Genomic DNA, 22,693 nt, shown 5'->3' with positions numbered 1-22,693 from the left:
TCCCCCACCTATGCAGTCCTCAACCAGCCAGCATTATTTGCTTTATAAAAATGAATCTACTAATTCTTTCTGTTGCAGCACTCTTTCTGCAAAATATTGATTGTAAGTGCTATACCACTTAGAGTATGCACTATTGACTCAGACAAAGGAAAAAAAACAAAACCCAAAACAAACAAAAAACCCCCAACAGAATAAAAAAAAGTAGATAGCACTATTCGGAAGTAGAAAAACTGAATCCAAGAAAAGTCACGTTCAGACAACTGTTATTCTCTGGGTCCAGTCTGAAAGTCTGGAAAACGATGCATTAAAATTGAACATTCACACAACTATGTCAAGTAACACTGTACTAGTTAACCAACATTTAGAATGTAAATTCTTTCTAAACATCATCTTGAAATACCCTATTTATCTTCAAATTCTTTCTAAAAACCAAGGCAAAATAAGAGGTTAAAAGGAATAAAATTAAAAAAACCCTAACAAGATATTTAATCAAATCGTACTAAACATTTATATATTTACAGAAAAACTAGTTAGTAGTAATGCTTTGAACAACACTGCTTTGAACATGCCATGGAACAAAGGTTTTGCAGGGCATAGCTCTCTTTATCCCTTTCTCAAATGCAATCCAAATATCATTCGGGGTGCCATAAAAATTTCACAGTGTTATGCCTGTGCTCTTACATTAATGACTCTCTCTCTCTGTAGACTAAATATTAAATGGGAAGAAACAGTTAATGGGAAAGTTTACAAGTGTATGCACCCAACCTTTTTAAAAGTCAAATCACCATAAAAACATTTACGTCTGCTTTTCAGGTTGTATCTCCACTAGAGCAGGAAAAAATAATTTCTGCTGAGTCTGGGAAAATCTCAGCTTTACTGCATAATCTGTGCATTTTACATACAAAGACCATCTCTCTATTAATGACCACACATACAGAAACATTTTTGTCACTTTTTTAAAACAGAAAATCACATAGGAATGTTTTACCTCAATATCTGGCCTATTTTCAGGATTCTCCTCTTGCATTTGTTCCAGTAGAGTATGCAGATCTCGCCCAAATTCTGATTCTGTCTCAGGTTCTACTATATATTCTATTGCTGCTTTCAAAGTTGCACCCAAAGAATAGATGTGTGCCTGCATGAAGTTTTGAAAAAGGCATTAAATATGCTGCCAATTCTCTACCAGGTCTCAGGTCATAAGGGATACTGCTTACATTGCTTTAACTTTTAACTTACAAGATAACAGTTTACCGGAAAGGTAGTTGAATTTAAACAAAAAAAAGGAACAAAATCAGCTTCAGTCCTGCTTTGTTACAAACAAAAAAAATAACCCTGTGGAATCCATATAGAACCTTTTTTTTCTTCCTCACCAATAATCAGTACTACAATTGCTCATCGGCTACAGTTAAATATAAAACTGAGCCCTGTGTGCATGTGCAAGTAAGATTTAAATTAGAAGCATGCTGGGAGATTGAAATGGCATTCCTCTTAGCAGGGAAAAAAATATTAGTCTGACAAAGCTTTGTATATAGCAGTATTTTATAAGTACTATCGAGCATAAAGACAGTGAGCAGAAACAATATACTATAACATCCCTTGTCTCTGAAATCACTTATGAAAGTTTTGAGAAATATTCCATGTTTGCCACCTTTGCTTTTAAAGCTCACAGCCTTGGGAGGAGCTTAAATAACAACGAAGGCGAGCCAACAACTTTTTTAAAGCTAGTACTAATGCATTAAAATTGCTACACAACACAGCAATTTTCTGCTTCTGAAAAAAAAGACATTTTCAGATCTGCTTTAGTAGTAGTGGTAATTTATTCAGGATGGCCTGTATTTTATTCTTATGTTCCATTCAGAGAACACAATTCAGTAAAATTTATAACCAAGATAACTGTAAGTTTTTGTAAACATTCCAATGACAATGCAGTGCAGTCAGGACTTCAAGTGTACTGAACACTGTCTTCTCAGGTTTACAAATACACACATATAAATCAATGACCAGATTTGTACGTTATATTTGGTTGTGCTAATGCATTTGCTCTGTGCTTTGCTACTTTTCATCTCAGAAAGGAAACTGACTCTAAGGTCAAAAGTTATTTCCTGCCTCTATCCCATGCTATTTTTTCATTAAGGTGCATTGTCATCTCTAAACAATATGAAGGGAAGGAGAACTGCTCTGCAGGTAGGCAAATATATGAACTTTCCAGTGAGGCAGGGCACCTCTATGAAAGGGAGTGCAACACTACCTCATTGGGAAGTGCTCTGGGTGTGAGCAGGTAGCTTGGACAGTTCCACTTCTTTCTCCTTCTCCATTTCCCCCTTAAACCAAGGAAGCATAAACTAGTGCTGACTGCTGGATCTAAAGCCTTCATCTACCCTTGGGACACAGCAAGATTAGGACAAAGGTCTGAAAAACAAACCACGTCATCTGATTGAAAAAGATCAAAACATGTTTTTGCAAAGCAGTAATTTTCAGTCTCAAGTTCTTCACTCTTATGCAACTTCACCACTAAGCAGAAGAGGTAACTGAAGACTTTTGTTTTTCTTTCAAGAATTCCAGAGAAACTCTGTCGGGAATTGTTATGATTTTTATTTTGATTTAGCAGAAGAATGACGCTGTTCATCTATTCCAAGAATAAGGTTCCCCCTCCCCATGCCCTTCCCTTCATCACAGTGAGCTACTATAACCCAGTAAGTGGCAGCAGCCCTCCTAACAACACTGCTGACAGACTGGCATGACCTTTTTTCTTTTTTTGGTGTAAGATCAAACAGACCATCTTGCAAGAGGATACAAAACTATGAAACCTGAGCAAATAAATCACTCACAAGGTGATGAGAAGACAGTTATTTCTTCATACTTTCTAGAGTTACGACTACACCCACCCATACCTGCAGAAAATGAACTCCACTTCAGACTAATATAGCTACTCACAAAGGAAGCATTACTCCTATTAATAGATGCTTTAGAGAATGGTCATTTTACAGATTGTACAAGTTAACTTGCTATAAACTTGGTAGAAATTAACACCTTTCTAAGCACACTCAAGATGGAAAGTGTGAAAAGGTAACTTTCTGAAAAAACCCACAAATCTAGATTTATACTGAAGTATATTTCAAACTGTGGAAGAAATTTTAAAAAAATTCCTTCCCCAAGATCCACTAATTTATGAAGATTGTTTAAGGTTTTTGTTTGGAGACTGTTTCATAAGCTTTTGAACAGTGAAGAGAAAGTGTAGAGTGTAGCACTTATTCCTTTACTTTGCTATTAAACACTGTATCTTTAAGTTATGCCATTTTGCATTTCTCAATGGACAGCATAACAGAAAACTAAAGGCAAAAAAGAACAAAGAAACAAAGACAAACTCTTAGAAATATAATACAGTTCTATTTAAAGAACTTTCTAATAAAAGTAGTACTGTGGTAGATTAATATACTCAATATTAGTAAGTTTTCCCATTTATTTGATCTGCAAGAAGTTACATTACCTCTGTTTCACAAAATTATTATTAAAGAAATTAATCATTGCTCTAAGAACTGGAGAAAAAAAACTAATAATGTACAAGCTCCTGATATATGCCATGCAAACCGAGCAATGTCAGAATAGCAGATGAAATCATTCCATGCAGCGTGGAGACACTTTCAAATTCAGAAGGTACTTCTGAACACAACAACTATTTTCAGCCTCCTTATGTCACGCTTAACATCAGGAATGACTAGAAGAATTGCTTTATTAGGAGAATTTGGTTTTAGATTCTAACATCCACCAAGTAATTGGCACCAAGGTTCACCAATAATACTTTAAAGATAATACATTGTTTATGTGCTTTTACATCATATGACAAAAGTAAGCAACACTTTACATTTGTACTGTCGGCAAATGCTGTGCTTCTATTTATTCAGTATAGTCCTATTTTTAGAAAGGCTAAGGTTAAAGTCAGCAGCAAAAAAAATTTAATCTGCTTATTAATTCAGAGGAGGGGAGTTAAAAGAGGAAAAAAAGAGAAAAGGCAACTAAGACTCAGCTTCCAGAAACAGATAAGGTAACACTTGGCATGTCCCTAACAACCTGCACCAAGAGACAGGCTGCAGCCATGAAGTAAGATTTAAAAGCCTTTTACCTCAAATTGTCAACTTGGTAAATTTCCCGTTTGACATTTAGTGAACAAAATACTTAAGGAAACTCACTGAACTAGAATATGGATGGAAAAGATTCTTGTTGCTGCTTCCTCTTCTTTTTGTTCAGTTCAGAAGTAGCACTTTACATGTCTACTTTTAAGACTATTTTATCATTTGGATGTTACCTGTAAATTTTAGTCTCTCCAGAAAATTTGTGTGATTCCTCAGAATCTGGTATCATTTACAGAATGTAGTGTCTATTCCAAGTACACCGTGCATAAAAATTCACAAGAGTTTAGATAATCTCTCGGTAAGAAATTTTAAGAAATAAATTCTTACAATAGAGAAGAACAGAGGAATAATAAAAAAAGAAAGCACATTTTAATACAAAATCATTGTATACAACACAAACCAACTCCGAATGCAGGACAAAGGCAAGGAACTTTGAGGGAACAAAAAATCCGCCTTTTGACAAATTTTCTAATCCACATGTGGAAGGAGATCTGATAGGACATAGGAACAGAAAGCACGTATTACCTCGTCCCAGTTCTTCCAATTTTCTGTTCACAGCAAGCTTAACTCATATCCCTTAATCTGCCTTTAAAAGCACAACTGCCTGAGATGCAAGCAGAAAAGCTTCCACTCCTTCCATTTTGCTGTCTTATTTTAAAGAAGTTCATTGCATCTCTCCTTATACAAGGGAAAAGCTAGTCTCATACTGAATAAAAAGTGGGTTTTTTTCCCCACCCTCACACAGAAAAACATACTATTGAGAAACTTTCTTTCCTCTGACATCCATGAAAGCTAGTTTTGAAGATGGCCATTTCAATCACCACAGCTTGTCATTAATTTCTATGTCAAAACATTTCCTGGGAGCTTCAACATCTTTTCCAACTTGAAACCTTCTTCAGTGTAAATCCCCTCTTTACCTTTCCTCTCTTAGCTCCCCACACACAAGAAAAAGGAGAAAGAAAATTCAGCTATTTAATCAATTTCCTGAGCTGGCAGTAAAAATGGTTAATATGTAAAATAATCCAAAATTAACCTTGCGCCTCCTGTCGCAACTGGAGCTCTGAGAAAATGTGTTTGTGATCATCCACTAGGTGGGGCGTTCCTCAAGTTTATGCATCAAACCTGCTGCTTCTACTTTACACACTGCTTAGGCTTGGAAAGAAAATTTCATTTTCTGGGAAAAGGAGTGCAAGATGGTAAATGCAATAAAGCAAATTCGTAAGTATAAAATACCTAATGTTCATTAGAAGGGTTTGCTTCCGATGAAGAGAATCTCACAATTAAGCTGCTGCCCCCCCCCCCTTTTTTTTTTTTTTTTTAAACTTTAGTAATAAACAAATAGGAAAGTGCAAACTGCTTTTCTTCTGGAAGACACAAAAAAATTTATACTGTGCTGGCACTTAGGAATTTTCTTAAAGAATTCAGAGTTGATGTTTTTTCCAGCGAAGATTTTTCCCTGGTTTCTGAAAAAATAAACCAGCCAAACCTACCTGTATTAAATCTAGCTATGGAAAATAGTTTATGAATTATAGGAACTGTTGCATTGCAGGATAATATCAATATGTAGCCTGATAAATAGCATGCATTTCAAGAAAGATCTAAAAGGAAAAAAAACAAACCACAAAAACCATCACAATTCCTAAAGAGGCTTTTCAGTTAAAAGACCAAACGTAACTTGCTGCAGGAAAACATGCAGAGTGTGCTGGCAAGACTGCACTACAGTATCAGCTTTAAAAACGATGGGGGTAAAAGGGAGGAATTCATATTAGGAAATTGGATCTCCAGATTTGGTCTTACAAGTGCACATTTACTCTTAGCCAAAAGTTAACAAATGTAATGGGAATTGCTGGTAAAAATCATAACTACACCTCACTGGGAAAGCCATCGGGGAAACAATGTGCCCTTTAAAAATCAAAATCTCAAAAAGTCACAAGGGTGACTTGAGGTCCTGAAAGTCTTCCTCTCAGCAAGAGGCTAAGGGAGCTCATGTATTTCAGAGAAAAATTTGAAGCTACAAGTAGCTTCAAATCAAGATACCTTCTAATACTAGAGTGGTTTCCAAGACACAAAGGTGTAACAAGACTCAAAAGTGGAAAAAAAAAAAAGATTAAAAAAAAATAATCAAAAGGTGAAAATACTACATATTTTTAAAACACTTAGGCTAAGTACTGGAAGCACTTACCAAGGGAGAGGACAGCTTCTGCCATCATGGTTACATTTAGTATCATGAGTGAAATATATTTAAAAAGGCTTCTGCCAGTTCAAATCAAAAGTTATGGGGCTTGCTGCATGCCATTTCATGACCATTTAACACTAAAGAAAGAGAAATCAGGGAATAATAATGATCCACTCAGATTAAAATCTGCAGATTGAAAGATGAGAAGAGGAAGTAAGAGTTTCAAACCTACACAGAGTGGGACAGAGGCTCTGCTGCATTAGCACTGCCTGGCAGGGCTGAAGAACTCAGCTTCTATAGGAACTCATACTTGCAGACAAACAGGACAGAAGAAAAGCTGAAAAATGGGCTTTTGAAGAGTGACTGCATAAGTATTTAGCATATTGCAATTATGAATAATGACCATTTACATTTTGTATTGAGATTTTACCAAGTTCAGAAATGTAGGTCTTCAGCAGAACTGAAGACACACCACAACAGAACTAATATTTCCTGTAAAATATTTCTGACTAAATGATAACCTATGGGAATAGCATAAGACAATTCTTGGTTTTGACATTCATATCTGGCCCTTATGTTAGCTTGCAGTTTTTTCTCTTTTTTTCTTTTTAATGGAGACTGGTGCATATATCTAGATATTTCCATCCTTTCACAATTCAAAGCATTTAAAGGTTCCCTAAGTGTTGTTACAAAATTAAAAATTTTATAAACAAATTCAAGCTAATGCTTGAAAAAATTGTTAGGAGAAAACATTTAGTATTTACTAATGTCTTTTTTTCAATGTACTCACCTTAAAATGCACTATTTTTACACACAAAAAAATAAATGTCAGACTATTCTTCAGCAATAAAATGAAAGGCAAATAGGCCTATTATTTTTTCAATACTCTTTTTCATTACAAATGGACTAAACACTTTCCCACATAAATGTAGTTACTGGAAGGTGCTGTATTAAATATTAGCTTTTTATTCATTTGGCACTTTGGATGTGTAGATAATTAGTCTGCAGAACCTGCTAGAAAAGCTAAAACACTCTAGACTAATCACAACACATATACTTTAGGCTGAATTGGTAGCAAATGCTAGATAAACAACACTTTAGTCTGTCCCTTGTAATTACAGTTGCTACTTGGCTTTGCCTGAGAAAAGCCTTTCCCAAAAGCCCTAACAGGCTCCTGCTGCCCCCTCCCTGACCTTCCAAAAGCCCTTTAAAAAAAAAAAAAAAAAAAAAAAAAAGGCAGAAAAATGAAGCTAGAGGTCAGGTTTTCTCAAATAATATGCTCACAGCTCAAGTTTGTAGGTATCTGAACTCTCAAATTGCCTTTTAATTAATCTAAAAACTAAGTGATAGGTTTGTTCAGCCTTGAGAATAGGCAGCTTAAGGGAAGACCTTACCATCCATCATGTTCTGGTATTTAAATGGTGGCCACAAAGAAGATAGAGACTCCCTTTTTACAGGGAGTCACATGGAAAAGACAAGGGGTAATGGGAACAAGTTACTCCTGGGGAGATTCTGACCAGATACAAGAAAATTTTTCACGAGAAAAATCAGCGTGAAGTGGTGGATTCCCCAACACTGGACACAATTTTAAGATTCAGCTGCACAGGGTTCTGGGCAATCTTGTCCAGACATGCCTTCTTCCATTAAAGGTTGGACCAAGTGATCTTTGAGTCCCCTCCCAACCTGTTATTTTATTGTGGCCTCAATTTATATCATCCAGTTTGAACTGAGTAACTAGTACATCACTAACCTCACTGTTATGTCATTGTGGGCTTCTTGTCTTTAATGGTTCATGACAACTAGTTTATCTCCATGAATTTGTCTAAGATTTATCCATGCATAACCTTTTGGATCTATGTTTTGCAGCAAGAATTTCCAGACCTTACTGCATAACAAAGAAATATTTCCTTGTGTTTCAGTCCACCAGTATTCATCTCATTGTTTCCATCTACTTCTACATGCATGAGGGCTGGCAATTACTCAGGGCTGCCACTGTGGCATACTTCACAGATTTCTAGCATAATTTCTCCCTCAGGGCATTCTCTTCCATGTTAAAGAATATTACTCTAAGTAATTGCTTCCTTTATGAATGCTGTTTCACCATCTGGTTTGGGAGTTTATTTTACTACTAATTTTATCAACTTGGTCACTAGTCTATTCTGACACTCTTGTTTGAGCCAAATTTCTGCTAATTCCCCACAAAGAGTGGCAATGCAAGAATGTCCTGATGGTCCATTTTTTGCTACGGCTTTCTTTGGAAAAAACTCTTTTGTATTTTGTCCATCTGCAATCATTGCAGATTTTGGGCAGCATTTCTGTGTCTTGGTAGTTTTTCAGACTTTTGCAAGCTTCTTGCTTACTTTTGGACTTACCTCTAATCACTTCCTTAGGCTGTTATATATAAGCTATATAAGATTTTGGTTTTTTAAGCTCTTCTTTGATAGGAAATACATATATGTCTAAAAAAATAAATCATACAACAGGTTTACTGAAGTCTCCGTGCTACCTACAAACACTTTGACAACCATATGTTTTGGCTTTCCATATGGCTAGGTAAAACACAGGTGCCTGCTGCCCACAGAATAAATTGTCAATATGTACAGCAGTTATTAATTTGAAAAACGATATTGCCAATACAGAGCTACACACGGTGTCAAAAACCCATAAAAGTCAGAAAGTACAAACTTGTCAACTGGACCTCAACGCAGTATCAGGAAGCTGTTAATTACTGTGAAGATATTTACATTTAGCCACTGGCAGCCACCTTTGTAAATACTCATTTCACATTAAGTCACACAAAGATGAACATACACTGAAATTCAACAACATTTAAGCCACACTATGTGCACGAAATTATCCATTTTCAGGCTCCTTTAATCATAAAGATCAGCACCCCAACACAGATGAATTGCACACTAATTACTCCTCTCCTTCAGGACTGTAGAAGTACAATTATGGCAAGTAAGGAATAACATTGCAATAAAACTGCTGGAGATCTCACAGGTTAGATAGCAAAAGTTACACGCATTTATCTTTAAAGCTTCTTGAAGAATACAATTTTTTTTAAACTCCCTTTGAAACTGAGTTTTATGTGTCACAACTGTCCTCATGATTTATCAGCCATTAACCTCCTTACTTTTAAGTTACCTGCCATAGGTAATTTATTTATCACTTAATTAAACTAACACAATTTATACCCTGTAGGCATAGAAACAAGGAAACCTGGGAAACAGTTACATGCATGCTTAGCAGACTAGCTCTGTCTTCTCTCTACTTTATAAATATACAATTTTTTTCATCGTATAGTAAATGAGATGTTCTTTGTAGTTTTATATATAGTTATATACATATAGTTATATATATATAGTTATCTTTAACCTCAGGGAAGGTGCCTACTGATAGTCTTTCACACTTTGAGCAGAGTAATGTATTCGCACAGTCCTGTATTGGGGGATGTTTATTCCACATTTTTGAGCTATAAAACCAAAGTGCAACACTTCCAGTTAGGAACACTGTGGGCCAATAAACTTGAATAGCATCACAGTTCCTTTATCATGCCATGAGTCAATGACATCAGAACTCTGATATGTAAAATATTTGTTGCTGTACAGTAACCAGTTCACTCTTCCTTTAATAATCTATGTAGATTTTTTTTCTACAAGAAACACATATAAATTGCTGAAGAACTGCAAAATGTGATAAGCTCACCAACTACTTCTGAACTTGCCCCATTGCATAATATCTTGTTAAGACCACATTCAAAACACCTATTTTCACAGAACAGCTGTAGGTGACTGAAATAGCAAATGGGTAGGTAGCTTTCATTGTATGTATCAGAAATGTAAACAGAGGACAATAAACAGAAAAGGTTTGGGTGTTTGGGGTTTTTTTTGGCAGCATGGGAGGGAGGAAGAGAATTGGAGGCTGGTTTTGCTTTGAGATTTTATTTGATTGTTTCATAGGAAAATGGTTTCTACAGAAGGAAACTTTGCTCCTTCTTCCCTATTCATGCATAGAACTCATGTATAATGCGAAAGAACTTGAAACGTATAGCCAATAAACAAAAAAATTATGAGAAAAGTGTAACATACATAATCAATTCATGTGCCTCTTCAAAAACTGATTAGATCAGCATTTCTGAACAAAAAGCAACACCTGTTGCCATTACAATTGAGAGAAAGGAGGAAGTTGGTTGGTCTGTTTTTTTTGTTGGGTTTCTTTCATTCATTTCTGATTTTACTTACTTTTTAAAATTGTTGAAAGGGCTCAAAAGTTCAAGAATTCTGGAGTATGTACATACCAACAGGTTTATACAAAACCAGCCCCAAGCAGTCATCTCAGAACACCTAAGTCACTTGCAATGCATTTTCCAGGAGACAAGATCCTTAGCTTCAGAAGCATGTTCTCAATTGTTCTTTGAGGCTTTTTTTAAATGCTGAAATTAGGAGAATGATGTGTGAATGACAACCACTTTGTCACAATCCTGAAGGCTCTGTTGACTAAATCTCAAGCAACCTAACAAGATAACCCTATGACCATCTAATTCACAGTGAAAACAGAACTAGTCTCAGAATTTCAGCTGCAGATTAGGAAATCATCCATTCTGCCATCTACTTTAAGTCAATCAGTTCCTGAACCTTTCAAAAAGGTCATATTTATGGCAAAATGCCTTTATTTTCAGTTCCTGCAAACGGTAAAAAATAATTCTTTGTCCTTGCTCCAATCTCCAGATCCAGTCTAGCAATGATCATGGATCTTTTAGTGACCTGAATACCATGTAAAACAGACATAAAATTAATGGAAGAGAAATCTTTTGATACCAGATAATGACAAGGAATAGTTTTGCTGGAGGTCTTCATGTTGTTTTTAAGGATTCAGGCTTCCATCTCAAAAGCATTTTTGAACATTCTAATGAGTAAATTATGGAAATAAGCTGAGAGTGCAATAGAAAATTAAATTCTGCCGGTAAGACTAGTATGATGACAGGTCCATCAAAGAAATAAGTTTGAACAGGTATCACCAGAAAGTGACAGGTAATTCTACCATGACTAAGGAGACAAGTACAGCCACAGCTGAGAAAGTACCAGTACTGAGCAGATGAGTTTATGTGGAAGTGGCTGGAGATGACCAACTGATCCAAAACAATTGTGCATTTTTAATATCAAGGAGCCTGAAGTTTTATGACATTGTACAAGCATAACAAGAGAAAACAATCTGTCCTCTTTTCCAGATTTTTGCTCATGATGTGAGTGCAAATTCATCTAACATAGCTCAAGCTTCTATAAAAGAATAAACTTCAACCACCACAAAAGCCAACTGTTTTAAGACAGAAGAGTTCTCTTTTTTCCCAATCCTTCCCTCACAAACCCCAAATCAAAATAAGTCGATTTGACAAATCAGAGTATAATCCTCCTCAATCACAAGGAAATTATGTATCTTAACTTTAATAATGCCTTCTTATGGGAACCGAATAGTAATGAAGAAATCTAAAATACTACATATTTGCATTGAGCAGGTTACCTGTATAGCCAGTCCTCTCTTCCGAGGACATTTTTCTGCCTAAGAGACAAGACTATCCCTGATAAAAATAGAAGTTAGTCTGTGACAAGAGTGTTTCAGATTTAGAGACAAACCTGTAAAAGTAACAGCAACATGCTCAAAGCACCAGCTAGAAAAGACCAGTATGACAACTTTGCAAGCTCAACTTCAAAACAAAGCAACTAGCTGTAGGTTTTTGAGGTAATCAAATTAAAGAAACTGTTGTAAGAAAGAAAAAATCCTGTTGAGTCTCATGTTCTTCTTTTAGTTATCTCTTTTTATAAAGCAACTAAAGGGTGACATCTATTCAGTACTAACTTCCTGAATAGAGTCTCAGTTGGGGTGATGATGCAAAAGCAAGAGCAGGAGGTTTCCATTTCCTCTTCTATAGCACAGCGGAGGCATAGGTAGCCAAAAAGTCATTTATTCTTGTCACTGAAGGAAAAGACAGCTTTAAACAACACTCAGAAGATAGAACAGTTTAGACTACAGGAGAAGATAAGTTACCATTTGCTGATGACAAGCCTTACTGCTGTTAAATAGAATTAGTCTCAAGAGGAGGCTACATGAAATTAGGGGAAACAGAACTCAAGAAAAAAAGGCACTAGATGTTTCAAAAGACTTATTTCCCCCATCAGACAAAAATAAAATCAAAAACCCCTCTAGGAGAACACGTAACGAGTTTTCTCTTTTCATCCTGCATAGAGAGCTAAAGAAAGAATAGAACAGTGCAGTTAATCTTGCAGCATTCATAGCTACTGCTTTAAAAGACCTAGGAAGTGGCAAAGCCAAAACTTCCTTCAACCCTTCTGCTATTTTGACTTGGGAGAAAGACCTAAGCAATAGCTCAGTAATGATCAGCTACTGAGAAATACTGCAGTACCAAAGTGTAAGCTCAGTCTTCTTCTGTAGGACCAACATAAAGACAGAAAGGTTTGGGGTATGTATTATCTATTCCCTACAACAGTAGGTTTCATTTCACATTAACTCGCACATTCATATGCATATAAAATATTTGTATGTATAGGGTATATGTCAATCCAATCGCGTTACATTTCATAGGAATAAGCCATATGAATCTTAACTATCTAGTTTTGAAAAAAAATAACGTATTTTAGCTTGTCTTTTGTATTTGCACTAGTTATATACTACTTTGAGTAGAATAGTTTAAGGCTCCTGAAACACTTGGGCTTTTTTTTTTTTTTTAATAACATAAATCAACTATAACCCACTGAGAACTGCCAGTTGACAGCTGTCACATTCTAGCAAGGAGCCAGGCAGTGCTCAGCCTTTCCTATTTCCAATTCTCTCCTAGGTGAGAGATCAGCGTACCTCACTCCTGCTGCAATACCAAAAAGCAAGAACAAGTTCTAGATGAGGAAAGAAAGAGAAGTGTGAACCTCACTTTCTCCCTATTCTCTATGCCATATCTCCCCCTGCCCTTCAAGGTGGTATTTAAATCTATAATTTTTTCAGTTCTTTTATTTCTGAAAGGTTTTAATCCTGCTGCACACTGAGGTTTCTGAACTAATGCATTTTATCACCTCTAAATAACAGAAGAATTATCCAGACTGCTTTAGATATCAAAAAAAAGGCGGCAGACAAAACTGAAGCTCCACTGATTTCTGTTACAGAGGCTCACTAGAACAAGAAAAATTGAATGGCCACATTATTAAGAGATTATAAATGCAAGTTCACACATGGTAGACATCAGTTCATCTCACTGAAAGCTCCTATCTTAGAAATGTGGGGTCCTACATCAATGAATCTCTGTGTCAGCCTCAATGGCAGTTTTGTTATGCAGACAAATAGCTATCTGAAACTGGTTGGAGACAGCCAGTGTTTCTAACCTGGGGCAAACTTGTATCGTAGTGATAAAAATAAGGCTATTAAATGAACTCACCAATATTTAACTATTCCTGTTGTGCCTCCCATTGGTCAAATTTCACAAGTCTAGCACTGTACTGCCCAGGGCAAGAAAACGAAATAGGAATAATTTTTACTGGGAAAAGGTTAAAGCTCTTCCTATTTAGAGGAGGGAATGAGGACTCAGTTTATACTGAAGATGAATTGTTTGATAAGTCCAGTACATAATCAAATAGACAAATTTTAAAAGAAGCCTCAAGTCTGTATTTTTGCATCTCGGTATCTTTATGTTTTTCCAGGACAGAAAAATTCACATTCTATATTGCTCTCTACAGCAGCAGACTAGTGAAGTGTTACAAATTTAGAGCCTCTTTATACTCAACATGTTTCTCACTGACCTCTAGCTCAAGATTCAATGAGAACAAAAAAAGTGGTCAGTATTTGCTACAGAAAATACTGACACACCTTCCAGCTTAGAGAAGAAATAGAAAAGGAGAAAATGAGATCTTTCCATCAATGGAGGCAAGTAACAGCCTCAGCCACCAGGAAGCTTTTACTGTGCACAGCCATATCACATACCTGAACATGATAATAAAAGTGTACTGCATAGATATTAACCTTTTCTTTGGAGTTACAGTGTGGATGATAACAAAAGCTTCTCTCTCATTTCCCTCTCTTTGCAGCACCAACCTTTAATAGTGCAGTTACTATGGCACAATGGTAATAGAAGTCTGTAAGGAGACAGAAAAGTTGGAGGGAAAAACATTAACATGAACAGATACCCAGGAGGTTCTCTATTTTAGTCCAATGCTGCCCTAGAAACCAATGGTACCTGCTTGGCTGCCTTTTTTGCCCTTGTACTGCGACAATACTTACACCAGGAAGCGGAGGAACATAACAGAACTACTCTATTAAATGCTGCTCTGAACACTTAGCATCACAGTCATTTTAAGGTCTCTTGAGACCCTCAGAAACTGCAATCCTTCCTCCAACCCCACAGGTTGGAACTGTGGCAGCACTCAAAAGGCACAATCTGGAAAGCTCAGCCATACTTCACTGTTGGCACCAACATTGTTCTCTCTAAAAAGTCTGTTGTACAACTGGCACTGCAGCTGACAACTCCCTGAAGGGCTAATATTTACCTTGCTACTCTCCTCAGTAACTGAAGTTGGTGTTATAATTCCCACTTCACAAATGGAGAGTAGGTCAGGAAACAAGTCTAAAACAAACCACATGAAATCAATTACTTTTCAGTCCTGTGCACTGTCACTTAGGCAAAGCTTTAGATCTCTTGCTATTTGAAATTTCAACTAGAAACTGAAATTGTTAATAGTGTTTCAGACACCAGGACAATAATGCATTTCAGTTTGTTTCCTGTGTCTATTACCCTTGTGTGCTTGTGAGTGGCCGCTAAGTTTAGTAACTAATTAGACTGGAGTCACAATTCCATTAAAGGTCTGGATCAGCAATTCACCAAGCAGAAAACAAAACATCTCTTGTTGAAATAACTGTAGCTCTTTTTGAAGGATTTTTAAAGGAAAAGAGTTTAAAGAGGAAGAAGTCATCTCATAACTATACAAACCTCATTGTGTGCTTCCATTTTAGAAGCCACAAAATAGGTCACACTAAAATCAAGTGAAACCTCTGGCTGACATAAGTATTTTAAATCAGCTAAGCTTTGACACTGAAGTAACAGCTATCTAAGATCATATCTTGAGCATAATTAGTAGTTCCAGTACTATTTTTTCTTTATATTGAAATTGGACAGTTTCAATACAAACACTGCTCTCCATTGTTCTCAACAAAGCACACTAACAGCTGCAAAAACACTCCTTCAGCAAAGAACAACTGAGTAAGGTCATTGCCAATGAAGAAGCAAGCAGTAACAAAAAAAGATTTCATGCCCCTGTTAAAAGGGCGGCTCACTGGTATAGTACAAAGAATCTTAATAATACTGAGAAAGCACAGGGGCCCAGGGTTTCCTCAGAGAGATGTGTACAAAACAGTGCTATTCTGCTATTGCATATTACAAGGTTACAGCTAGGGGTGAGAGGATAGGCAAAAGTATCAATACCTTTGAAAAGAGACAAAATTGAAGTATTAACACCAAGAAGCTAAGCCTTCAAAGATTACAATATTATAAAAACCCCGTAACAAGTACATAAGTATAAAGCCACTGCAGGTCTTAAAAACCGCAAAAGCAAGCTGAGGTCAGCACAGAATCCCTGGCAGAACTTGATCTGGTACTAAAGCACTTGAAATTCAACCAAAGTCTACAAGCAGTAAGAGGTAATGCTTTGAAAGCATCATCAATACTCAGAATCCCATAGCTATCTGACAAAACGCACAAATCTCAGAGTAAAACAAAACACCTCTGCCTCCACAGAGGGGAAAGCTCTGGCTTTTCAGTCTTGGGCATTGTCCTAGCGTAGTCAGTGAGAAACAGCTGAGGCAACACAACACTGCTCTCCCTGCTTTACAAGGCTCCCCAACTTGCCAGGTACGGAAATAGGAGAAATGGATAGAAACTACTGCACCCAGCCCTTACCCCGCTTCACACAGGCAGGGCAGAGCACATTGACTTCCTTCCACACAAACATGTATCTTCACTGACCTTTGCAAAAAAAGTAAAAGCATCAATGTTCAGAGCCACTCCTGACTCAAATAGCTTTCACTGACTGCATAACTGTTTGTGCTGTGCTTGGTATTGAGATCCACTGAGGCTTGACAGGCTTGTAAGTACTGCTGAGGAAGAGCTAACTAATAAACCTGTACACAGATGAGTTTGCCTCAGAGGCATATAACAGCTTTGTTTACCAGAAAGAACTAAAATTTTGTGTCACTCTGCTCACAGTCTCCTCAAATCCCCATTTCACCTTGTCCCGTCCCCATGGTCTTCAAAACTCTTTCAGGGTATCTATTTGCCATATGCATGAATTCAGCAACTCCTACAGGAGGACAAAGGATTGGGGAGAAATGCAAGTCTGCCAGACAAGAAAATATTCCATGAATCTTATCAGTGCTTCTGTGTCAAGTCTTAGAGGATTGCTAAGGAGCAAGGGATGGGGAACACAATTCTGTAAAATTTTAAGTCCTGCTTCAGAAGTACCAAAAAAAAAAAGAAAGGTCACCTTTGGGTGACTTTGAGATTTGCTTTCCTGAACCTCATCTGAATACAATTACATTTGCCAAGTTTACATGGAATACTGGTCACCCCATAACCACCTCTCACCCACGTTGGCCCCCTTGTCCCCAGACACTCCCAAAAAACCAGCCTGGAGGTGAGTGGGGAGAGAGAGCACAAAATCACCAGAGCTCTGCTGGCCTACATAACTACATTAACAAAGCACAGCAACAGGGAAAAACATTGCATCTCTAATCTTCAAAGACTGTACTACTTCATATTCTATAACACTATCCTTCCTGCCTTATCATTCTGATCTTTCTTGCAGTACTCTGCACTTCCAAGGTTCAGTTATCCGTTCCCCCACCTCCCACGAGGAAATACAGAGAACTACAAACATGACTATGAAGGCTGTAACTACAAAAAGCAAGAGGCATTTGTATTAAACTATGAAGAAACAGATTTTTTTTAATACCTTGAATAGAACTTGTTGCTAATTAAAGCATTTGATTTATCCAAGAACACATGCCAGAAAAAATACTGCATTAAAGAAAAGGATAACTGAGCAAGCAAGCACTCCTGCAGCATGCAATGAAATGGTTGACTTGGGAGGCTAATGAATTAGTATAAACAATTTAAATCTAATTTAATTTAACAATGTAGAGCATTTGTGCATTGCGAAGCAACAGACAGTCATTTGTTTCTTCATTAAATCAAAGATAAAATTGCTGATTACCCTTCCATGAATTATTTTATTGAAGAGAACAGCAAACAAATTTTATACTTAGTCATAAAAGTTCATGGCTAGTCCCCAAACAAGCAAATGTAACCAGTGAAGGATACAAATGAACAATACAGACCTGCTGTGGTTTAGGGCAACATATTATTCAGACAAAATAGACCCTCATGTTTTAACAGTTAGTGAACAAATGTTTATACAGAAAATTAATACAGTGTTTTAAGTTTACTTTTTACTTCCACAAAACATATCTAAATAGTACAATTTGCTGTTTATAATCTTTAAATGTGTTAAAATTATATGCTAAGAATGCTGAGCATTTGGAACCGCCAGGAGTACCAAAATGATTAAGCTCCTCCGCTATTTTAACAGATTAATTTGTGAACTTGCCTCAAAAGTGTTACCGGTGAGATCAAATTCTGGTGGAACAAAGGCACCCTCTGGATCATCTTTGAAAGCAAAACAAAATGTGTCAGATTAGAAATTAGCAGTCATGCTTGTTTAAAAAGAAAAATCAAAACAATTTGATGATACAAATTTAATGACACGGTCATACCTGCTACAAAACTGTATACAGTAGTATTTTGGTTCACTCACATGTGATGTACAAATAACTAGTCATACATGTTTCTAGTACTGTAAGTAAAATTAAGTGCCGTTTTCAAACTTTCTGCAAGAAGACACTATACTTGTCCTACTAAGAAACAAAACAGACAAAACACCCCCAAAGAAATACATTCCCCATGCCTAACAGCTAATATGTCTCTTCATCTAAAAACTAGCTTAGAACCCTGACTCTTCTGCTTAGTTTGTTTTAATTATGAAAAAAGACTTCAGGAAGCACATTCCCCATCCATGAGCTGTTTAGCAGAGAATTGAGCTACTGCAGCCACCACTTCTGAGGTGAACAGATAGAAAGAAGAAATTAATGTCTTAAGAGATCCATGTTGCTACTGCACCTGAGCACACATGTAGCATCACGCTATACTGACGTTACATGAACCCGGAAAAGAACAGCAGGGGATTAAAAAAAAAGCACCTGACTAACAATCTACTCTTTGCATGCATATGCAACTCACCTAGTCTACCCTTCTGTGAAACCAATCGATGATCTAGACAATTTACAAGCAAAGTCTGTAAGTTTCCCTTCTCAACAGGGACGAAAAAAGTCCACTCACAGGCATAGTATACTCAGTAAACTCAGTTATGTAGTAGAGAGGATGATTTTTTTTTTTTTTTTAAACATATTGACAGCTACCTGGCATGGCTGACTATCCAGATGCCATGAACTAATTTCCTTACAACATTCCTGATTTTACTTTCTCACTGAAAAAGAGAGGTACACAACTAATTCTGCGTTCCCTGCCCCCCCCTCGCACATTTTTCCCTGATATTTGAGGGGCAGAAGGGGAAGAGAATTAATGGACAGAACATGTTTTGTCCCCACCTCTCCCCCAGCCCCAGACTACTGCTCCTTTTCATCTCCCCACTACCTTTTCCCTTTCTTTCGAAAGAACACTTCAAAGCCTGTACAAGCATAATTTTTTATCACTGGTAAGGTTCACTGTATTAGTTCAATAGAAAGTTTACAATGGCAATTTGTCCAATCTGAAGAGACAAGAAAGATATGGGAGCCCTTGGCAGAACATCCTCTTGAATGTTTGTCACTTTAGCACCATAGAACCTGCAGGAAGCAGAACTTGCTGCTAAAGCAGAGGCGACAGGCTGTTCATTTTCTCTCACCGGCAAGCAAATCCAGAGGTTATAATTTTCTTCTGGAAGAATGAATCCATAGGCAACAACTATAGGAAAGCAAAACGGACAGTCTCCCCGAGTGCCTGCGTAGCAAGCTGTATTTTAACCAAACAGGAACAAGGTTTGAGGGAAAGGAGAAGAAAAAGAGACAAAGATGCAATGGAGTGCGTGTGTGTGAAATAGAATATATACATAGCTTTTTCCATTCCTAGGAAATACACAACTTTCTTTAAAGAGAATTAATGAAAAGTTTCTTCCTCAGAGACTAATATGACTTCAGGGAACAAAATCTTTGTACCTTGCATGGGAATTTGTTATCCCACATTTTAAGCACTTGAATACGGCAACTTCCTGGATCAATTGTATGCCAGCTATTCAATTAGACTAAAGCATTTAAGAAGAAATTGATTTTTTTTTTCATTCCCAGTTGCAAGCAAATATCTTAGTTGAGAGGCATTTTTCATCCACTAGATTTATTCTTTCCAACAAGTCTTTCATATACTCTCATGAATACAAAGCCAGCTCTTTTTTCCTTTTTTTTTTGTTAATTTCAAGTTATGACAAGCTCCTTAAAGTAAAGGAAATTGATTCCACATTACCCTGTTAAGATGGAACTAAAAGTTGACTCCCATATACTTGAGAAATTTAAGCACAAAACAAGTACCACAACAATTATGAAACTATATTTTCATACTTGTTAATGTTACACGCTTATTTTAAATACTAATTCTAAAGAAGGCACCAAATAGTCATTTGTCACAGTTACCTTACCCTGTTTTTCCAACGTACTGTAATCTAGATTTTGATTAAAAGAATAAACACATATTCTGGCAGATTTAAAAATAAATTGGGTTAAAGAAAATATAATAAAAATCAGAATAGTGTATATATGGACTACAGTAATTCTTCTAGTTTTAAGCTGTCATAATTTTAAGAGGACTGTAAAATAATAGCTGGATTTGGGTTTTTTTTTTCTTTTTGTTTGTTTTGTAATATCCCTAACAGGCTCAAGACAAAGACTCTTAAGATGCTTAATATGAAAAGGGAACAGCAACGTAACATGCTTTGTCTCTGCTGAAATCAGAAGTAATTTTTTAAGTATCCTCCCCATTCGCCTGCTACAATACCTGAAGATCCGACATGCTACTACATACTGATGTTTAGGATATTAAAATTCATTTCTCAGTCAGTCACCACACTTGCCAAGTCTTAGAATCATGACTTAAAAAAAATAAGAAGAAATCCTTTATCCAAGAAAACTTTCCTTTCTCACAGTGAATATGCACTAGAATTGCCCTATTCTCTACGGCCACACTCATCAAGATACATTGAATGTCAAATTTCTCTAGGAATAGAACACATCCATGAAATAAGAAGACTTGGAAGAGATCAGGAACGTGCTTTACATAAGTAAAGACCTGTGCACACAGATACACAAATACATAACCTGCAACGTTTAAAAAGAACAAGCGTTACATTCCCTTGGCTAAGTCTTAAAATAACTGGGAAGTGTCTTCTAAGCAAACTCATAAAACCCTTTGTTAATTAACTACAGAACTGAGCGTGCATTTTCATACTGACCTAAACTCATTCATTCTTAAACAAGTTTTTGGTTTTTGCCTTAAGAACAGAATATGATGCTTTACCATAGTCTCTCACTATGAGTTTCCATAGTCTTAAAACAAATGGCCTAGAAACACAAATACTTACCACTGAGCTGTTCCATGAAGCATACATTGCCATTGGTGTTAAAAGCCAAAGTGTCAGGAGTGATGCAGAGTGTCTGGAAGATCGCAGAATGGGCAATGCTCTTCAGAGAATCGCAACACTCCAGGCAAATTGCCCAAATATCTTGCTCAGTAAGACAGCTATCCCGCAGTGACAAAATATCAGCAAGGGACACATTCTCCTGCCAAGATATGAATTCATAAATTACCCTGGATTTCATGACACTACTTTGTATATCATAGATTTCATTTGACACAATTGGCTACGAGTGATGTTTCCAGCAAGTTCTCAGACTTTCTAGGACACTGATTAACACCCCAAGAAACAACAAGTGCACGACTTTGCTCTTAACACAGAGCACCTCTTAAGACGCACAGTTAACCTGAACAGAGGTATCACAGTATGTTAACATCAAAAAACAATGTACAACAGGAGTTATGTAAGTTACATAAACATTGCATCAAAGTTATGAAAACAGACCGTTTGGGGGTAAAAGCAGATAGCCTAAGTTAAAGCATTTTGTTTAACCAATGTTTCCCTTACGCTCTCCCAGGTGCCTTTGGATAAATTACTTTAAAGTTCTCTTCACAGCAATTTTCCCTACCACCTGTGATCTGGGAAAAAGCATGCTCTAAATTAGCCTGTCTTTAGAATGATGCTGTTGTGAAGTTTAGTGGTGTAGACCATTTAATAAACTCTCAAAAGCCAAACAAACCGTAGGAAAAGCATTCTTACACTTTGACTTAAAACACTTTGGTTATCCTAGGCCTCCCCAAGAAAGGCCTTTGTAGACAATAAAACATCGAAAACACCAAGACACACATTTGACTAGTCTATATCACCAAAGCAACATAGAAACAAAGTTTTCACTGTGGGAAGGAAAAAAAAAAAATCCTTCTAAGGCTGTAACACAGGAGTTCCTGACAACCTCAAGCTTCTGGCAAGCCACAGCTTCAGTACTTTGGACCACAAAAACTTGGTGCTCTCAATTTACAGGAAAAAGAGTGTGTTGTGCAACAGAGATTCCTCTGCCTTTTCTCTCATCTTATTATCAGTAAAAGACACTCATAAAAGCACTTTCTCTTTAATAAAAGTGAACTGGTCAGACAATCATACTTTAAATTATTCACTTTTCAATTCCCTTATTTTCTTCAGAAAGTATAAAACAGTTCACTAGCATATAATTAAGCAGAGGAAGAGAGAGCAGAAAGAGAAAACAAATTAATTGGCCACAGACAACTTCTTAGGAAAATTGAAATTAAATATTAAGGAGTACAAGATGAAATAAGTGTACTAAAGAATGGCATTTGAAATACATCCTCACCCTCAGTATTTCCTAATCTTCAGCTCAGGCAGCTTCTTGCTTCATGTATTGCCTTTGTAACCACACACACCAGACACCAACATTTTCCTTGTACTATGTCCAGTGATAAGAAGCACAGGCTCCACTAAATGACTAAGCAGCTCACAGCAAGGTACACCAGCACTCACAGCTTTCTGGCACCTAAGTCTTTTGCCAAGATAATTCACACAAACTTCAAAACAACGTATTTGAGAATCATAGAAAGTGTGGCAAACACCATTCATTAAATTGAAGAAAAACAGTGGGTTGCCTGGGTAAGCTCATCAAGTACTCT

General features: G+C 36.7%; 1 protein-coding gene across 1 annotated transcript in view; it reads right to left on the bottom strand.

Moving 5' to 3' along the window:
* The window catches only part of KNDC1 (kinase non-catalytic C-lobe domain (KIND) containing 1), a gene marked incomplete at its 5' end in the record, with an annotated part of 58,564 nt that extends 37,327 nt beyond the window's left edge, over positions 1-21,237 (bottom strand). The window contains 3 exons of the mRNA XM_009870282.1: positions 989-1,135; positions 17,964-18,022; positions 21,039-21,237. Coding sequence (XP_009868584.1) covers positions 989-1,135; positions 17,964-18,022; positions 21,039-21,237 — 405 coding nt within the window. The remainder of the gene's footprint in view (positions 1-988; positions 1,136-17,963; positions 18,023-21,038) is intronic.
* Positions 21,238-22,693: the final 1,456 nt, after the last annotated feature.

Source organism: Apaloderma vittatum, unplaced genomic scaffold (assembly GCF_000703405.1).
Source record: "Apaloderma vittatum isolate BGI_N311 unplaced genomic scaffold, ASM70340v1 scaffold2885, whole genome shotgun sequence".
NCBI lineage: Eukaryota > Metazoa > Chordata > Aves > Trogoniformes > Trogonidae > Apaloderma > Apaloderma vittatum.
The sequence above is the reverse complement of the archived record's forward strand: the minus strand, read 5'-3'. Positions and strand labels throughout refer to the sequence as shown.